Source organism: Porites lutea, chromosome 5 (assembly GCF_958299795.1).
Source record: "Porites lutea chromosome 5, jaPorLute2.1, whole genome shotgun sequence".
Taxonomy (NCBI): Eukaryota; Metazoa; Cnidaria; class Anthozoa; order Scleractinia; family Poritidae; genus Porites; species Porites lutea.
In genome coordinates this window covers 4,430,009-4,435,751 of record NC_133205.1, presented here as the reverse complement: position 1 = coordinate 4,435,751, position 5,743 = coordinate 4,430,009, and the positions used below count along the sequence as shown (strand labels likewise).

Sequence of the window (5,743 nt, the reverse complement as noted above, 5' to 3'; positions counted from 1 at the left end):
CCCTCCCTGGCCCCCACCATTCCCATTTGAGCTGATCTGTCATTCTCCCCCATTAAACTCAGTCTGTATACAGGCTAGCCTGATAAAGTTTAAGAACCTCTTTTGGGTGAAGTATCCTTTTATATGAATGGAAATATATAAAATGACTCATATTTTGAACTGTGGATAAACTTATGAAAGTGGAAAGGCGTGATCCCCGCAGTTGAATAAACAACCTGAAAAAGAACCTGAAAAAATTCAGGCTTGACTGGGAATTAAGTACCCTGATATTTCAATGACCAGCAAGGCTCTCTCCATAATATATTAAGGTAATCCAATTGGAGAGAAGGGCACTGTCAGTTAATGTTCTTAATATACCCAGTGGTGCTGGAAATGGCATGAATGGAAATATACGAAATGACTCATTTTTTGAACTGTGGATAAAGAAGGGAGAGTACTACTCCTCTACAGACTGAAGATGACATTCTTTAGAGTTAAACAATGTACAAGGCCAAACACAAATTACCAGTGAGAGCTAGGGGAAATGATAGAGGTGCCAATTGTCATAGGAAGTATTGCCTCATGCAAGGTAATCCAAGACAGTCCTGGATTCTGGAGTCCTCGCTGTGGATTCCCAATAAGCCATTTGCATGATGGCATCATTTTACTACAGTGACCAGAATCCTTTCTGTTTTTCTTTCCATATTTTAATTTGGTAATCCCAGCAAGGTTTAAATAACAAAGGCCCTAATTTGCACAAGGAAGCAAAACCCTGAAGGATTCTGGTCATAGTAGTAAAATGACATCATTGTGCAAATGGCCTGTTCCAGGAACTAGATTCCAGAATCCTTGGTGGTGGAAATTGGATCTTGGATTCCAATCACCAGTGGGATTCTGGATTCCTTGAGCTGTATCTGGATTCCCAAGCCTAGAATTCCAGATTCCACAAGCAAAAATTTCCCAGATTCTGGAATCTGGATTACCTTACATGAGGCGAGGAAGTAGAATTGCTAAAATCTAAATTCAATGGCTGTCCATAGAGTTGATGGGATAGCTGTTGGAAGATGTTAGACTATTAGATCTTATTATCATCTCATAGTCATCAACAGACAAAATTATTGTTGGTGCCAATTAATAAGACAGTGTTGTTTTAAATTTTTTGTACTTGGAGGTGACTATTAAAGGGACAGGTTCACGGTTAAGTGCATCCTCATTAATTAAATTACTTTTTTCCAAGTTATTATTAATTCCATTGGCTAGTAATCCCACTCAGATGTATCTCAGTGATCTCAGAGTGTATTTCAAACAAGAAGTGTACTTCAGAGTAACTGAAGTAGGATGGAGGAGTACTAAAAAATTAGTGGATTATGCCAACACTACCAACGTTGAATTTATTGTCGACCCGAAGGTTTTATTCCATGGTTGATTAATTTACAGCTATGTTCAAATATTTAAGTTGATTAAGTGCAGTTTACTGCCAGAGGAGTGTGCTGATTGGTTCTTTGACAACGTTATGACATGATCATATTGCTTGCATAGATGATACAGTATGTTCCAGCAGAAAAACAGTATTTTGATAAATGAGCATGCGCTGAACCATGAACGTGTCCCTGTAACTTAGGCCACACCCACATAAGATGTTGGTAACTATTATGAATTTTTAGATGAACAACCCCATCTTTTTTATGCAGGGTCTGAGGTAGTCACTGACGGAATGTTTGCTTCTACATTGTTGTTATTAGTATTCCCAACACAAAGTGTAAATAATACATTATGTGCCTCTCTGGCTCCTCTATAATTCTGCTATTAACTGTCACGGGGAAGGGGGGTAGAAAACTGGTTCAGATTACACTTAAAACATTATGTGGTGCTCTCTCTTATTCCTCTTCCGCCCCTGTTCTTGATAATATCAATAAATTGTTACTCTAAAAATGTATCTTTATTATAATTGGATAAAAGTTGGCTTGATAAAACAAATTTGTTAATTCCTAATAAGCAAGGTTGATAATTATTTTAAGTTAAAACGATCCTTAAAATATAGTTCTCCATATGTCTCTTAGGTATAGGCGGATTCATCGTGACGTCATTGTTTACATTTTTGCCATTAGCATACGAGTTTAATAACCACCAGAAGATGTTGCCGTATATACCAATTAGGTTCAAAAATTAAAAGAGCTGGTTAGTTTATGCAGTTTGTGCAAGTTTCAGCAGCTCTTTGCAATCAGTAACAAAGAAAATAGCAGCAATTAAAATCTGCAAAATTACTTGGTGGCAGAACGTAAATGAGCTCATGCATTCTTCGTAAGTTTTGGAGTTTTCAAAGAGAATTACTATTTGGTATATCGGGCTCAATTTTTTAAGATAACTGAACTTGTTATACTTTTTCAATATTCAGAAATTTTATTTTATTAGCTTCTTTAGATAATGATAAGCCTATAATAATGAGGAAAAAACAATGGATTCGCCTATATAATAGCTGGGAAAAGGTACCTATCCTACAATTCCAACCAGAGTGTAGTATAGCTGTCTGACCTCCTGACAGGAGAGGTGGTGATGCGCAGGCAGAACAGCACTCGAAGACATACAATTCGAGGAGGGAACTATATAACTATAAACTGAACCTGTTATTCTTTTTTAAATTCGTTGCTTCTTAAGCGTTAAAAAATCTTCACTATATGCTTTGTGTTTTGTTTGCGCAGACGTTGTCTTCGGAAGAAGTGCTTGAATGCTCTCTCTGTTGTGAGCGATATGATGACAACAAGCGGTGTCCGCGGCTACTAAGTAATTGCGGTCACACATTCTGCTCCCACTGCCTGGAGCAGCTCTTGAAGGATGGGACCATTACTTGTCCTCAGGATAGGAAAGATGTCTCCGTAGCCGCTGGAGTCAGTGGACTGCCCAAAAACTTTGCTCTTCTGGACGTGCTGCTCGCCAACTCACAAGGACAGCCAGACACCACTCCTGTTTTGTGTGATACTTGTGGGGATGAGGAACACGCGGCCACTTCATGCTGTTTGGAGTGCAAGGAAAACATGTGTGACGTAGCAGCGCACTTCCACACCCGTCACAAGCTGAGCCGCGACCACCGTGTTATTTCCCTTGCAGAGTTTAAAGCCAATCCACACCTGGCTGCTATCCCAGTCTTCTGTCCAGAACACAAGCTGCCCTTCCGCTACTTCGACAAAGATTGTGGCCAAGTAATCTGTTGGGATTGCCAAGCGTTGGAGCATAACGGCCACAAATGTTGTTCCCTCGCCGAAGCTTCCGCCCAGAGCAGACAAGAGTTGGAAGCTCTAACCTCCAAAGCTAAAGCAACTGCTGCACAGTTGAAAGAGGCTGAGGAGCGTGTTATGACGGTCGTCAATGACCTGAACAGCAAGAAGAAGCGTGAAGAAGACAAGATTCATGTCTTTTTTGAAGAAGTAAGTGCCTTTTTTGTTCTATCTTTTATAGGCATATTAAGTGTGTATATCTCAGACATGAGATGGTACGTCATTTAAAATTTGCCTCTTGTTCCTCGTTTTCTTTTAATTTATCTAGCTTCGTGCCTCTCTCAACGTCCGAGAACAAGCTCTTGTTACGAAACTAAGTCAGCTTCACAAGGCCAAGTCGTTCATCCTGGCGGAACAATGCGACCTTCTTCGAACCTTTGAAGCCTGCCTGGTGAGTGCCGTTGATCGTGCAGTAACCGCCATCCAATCGGCAGGTGACGTGCAGCTGCTCGTTGCAAAATCCGACATTGCCACGACCCTGATGGCCATGGAGAGTCAGCCTCCCGTCCTAGATCCGCAAGGAAATTCTGCCCTGGAGTTCTTCGTAGATGGGAAACGCTTGTTAGACGTGCTTTCCGAGGCGGGGAATGTAGCTGACGATTATACGTGCGCCAACACCACCAGTGCCTTTGGCGTAGGAATAGAGACCGCATCTCCTGGCCAGGATGCATCCTTTATCATCACCGCACGCGACCGCCAAGGAACTGAGCGCGCTGTTGGTGGCGATCTGTTTGAGGTAGAGCTACAGGGAGAGACAGCCGAGAAAGTGGAAGTAAAGCTGGTCGACAGAAGGGATGGAACTTACTCCGCGACATATACTCTCCCTGTAGATTTCAAGGGCGAGCTCCAGCTGTCTATATTGTTCCGCGGAATTCATATCCAAGGGAGTCCATATCGTGTTCATACCACTGCATTGCGCTTTATTGGTTTTGCAAAGTGGTATCAGAACAAGCAGCCTTACCAGGAGCAGTGGAGACTGATGGACGCGGCGTGTGCTGCTCTACCTGGAGCCCCTCCTAGCAGCCGTGCGGCAACATGGCAAGAGTATGTGGAGGGTAAAATCGAAGGCTTGCCAAAACATGCCTCTGGAGACGTTTTATTTACAGGACCTGGTAGTGAAGGTCGAACTGCAAGTCCGAATAATTACATGAAGGCTGTTACACATGGACAGCCCCTCAATGGTTATTTTACTCACGATGGTTTTTACATAGGCCATCGACAAGCGATCTGTGTCGCACAAATATAAAAGCTGGTAGCATAGACCTATTCGGCTAACTCAATGTTGTACCCAATTCAAACCCTTTGGGAATAAAACGTTTTGTTTCAGGAATTTCCATATCATTTAAATGTGAATGCCATATTATAATGCAAATACAATACACAAAGAATCTTATCCCCGGGAGATTTGAATTGGGTACAACATTGAGTTAGCCGAATAGGTCTATTGCACAGGAACGTGTCAGTAAACTGTCTGCATATTAAAGTGCACTCCGTGTTAAGCCCTGCGCTTTTATTCTCTCATATTTACTGAGTGTATTTTAACTTCCTTGAATTGGATACGCACCGCCCTTTTGCAGTAATTGTGACACAAAGTAGAACCATAATTTAATTCTTGCAACGATTGATGTAATTTATACTCTGCCAGACATTTTTTTGGGGGGAGGGGGGTGGGGGGCAGGTGTAACAGTATTCACCTTTAGCACAACCTGTCTCGCAACGATGCAACAAAATTGCGTGATAAGTTGCCGGAAAGATGTCGATATAGTATCTTTTTTCTCACTTCAGTCCTTTCCTTTGTTAAAGTCTCATCCTTGTATTGATTCTATTCTTATTGAGAACGATGCCTCCTTTTGATACTGTACAGTCTTTGTTTAAAATCCTACCTTAGATAAGATAAGATAAGAACTTTATTTTAGCACGATAAAAAGATCAGCATTGCTGGTGGGGTCGTGCATACTAACAAGTATAAGAAAAATAAGAAGTAGTAAAAGCAAATGTACGGTTAAAAATTAAAAACTGTTAAAAATGTGTGAAATAGGTCGTGAAAATGACAATTAAAAATTAAAACTGTTAAAAATATTCCTGAACCGATATCTCTATTTTTAGTAGTAGCTAAGATTGGTTCGAAATGCATTTTATCGGTATCAAATTTTATAAGACAGCGTTTAAATTCTTTCAATGTTTTGGCCCTTGTTTCCTTGTTCGTTAAAGTGTGTGGAAAGTGCTTGAAGCATGTTATAATGTCGATGTTGTAAATGACGAGCGCATTATTCTCATTGGTCTTGGTAGCCATATATATCTTGAGCGGCTTTAAAGTTATAGAGAGGGGCTCCAAACCCTTCGTCCGGTCGATGGAAGGAGCCAAAAGGCCGTGGTGAATAGGGTTAAGTTCGAAATTGAGTACCATACTATTACAACTGAAACCAAGTTCGTGTTCGTGTTCGTGTTCGTGTTTATGAGTGAAAACAACTCCGACTGCCAAAGGCAAATGA

At 41.0% G+C, this 5,743-nt stretch overlaps 1 protein-coding gene across 1 annotated transcript; it reads left to right on the top strand.

Moving 5' to 3' along the window:
- The first annotated feature begins 523 nt into the window (after positions 1 to 523).
- Positions 524 to 5,457, top strand: LOC140936879 (tripartite motif-containing protein 3-like). Its single transcript, XM_073386384.1, has 3 exons — positions 524 to 568; positions 2,679 to 3,401; positions 3,520 to 5,457. Exons 1-3 carry the CDS (start codon positions 524 to 526, stop codon positions 4,495 to 4,497), a joined length of 1,746 nt encoding a protein of 581 aa, XP_073242485.1. The 3' UTR covers positions 4,498 to 5,457.
- The last annotated feature ends 286 nt before the right edge of the window (positions 5,458 to 5,743 follow it).

Excerpts from the sequence above, each read along its gene's own strand:
- LOC140936879 (XM_073386384.1), top strand. The coding sequence starts at position 524 with ATGATAGAGGTGCCAATTGTCATAGGAAGTATTGCCTCATGCAAG. Across the intron at positions 569-2,678 it reads GAAGTATTGCCTCATGCAAG|ACGTTGTCTTCGGAAGAAGT; the intron begins GTAATCCAAGAC and ends TTGTTTGCGCAG. Across the intron at positions 3,402-3,519 it reads TTCATGTCTTTTTTGAAGAA|CTTCGTGCCTCTCTCAACGT; the intron begins GTAAGTGCCTTT and ends TAATTTATCTAG.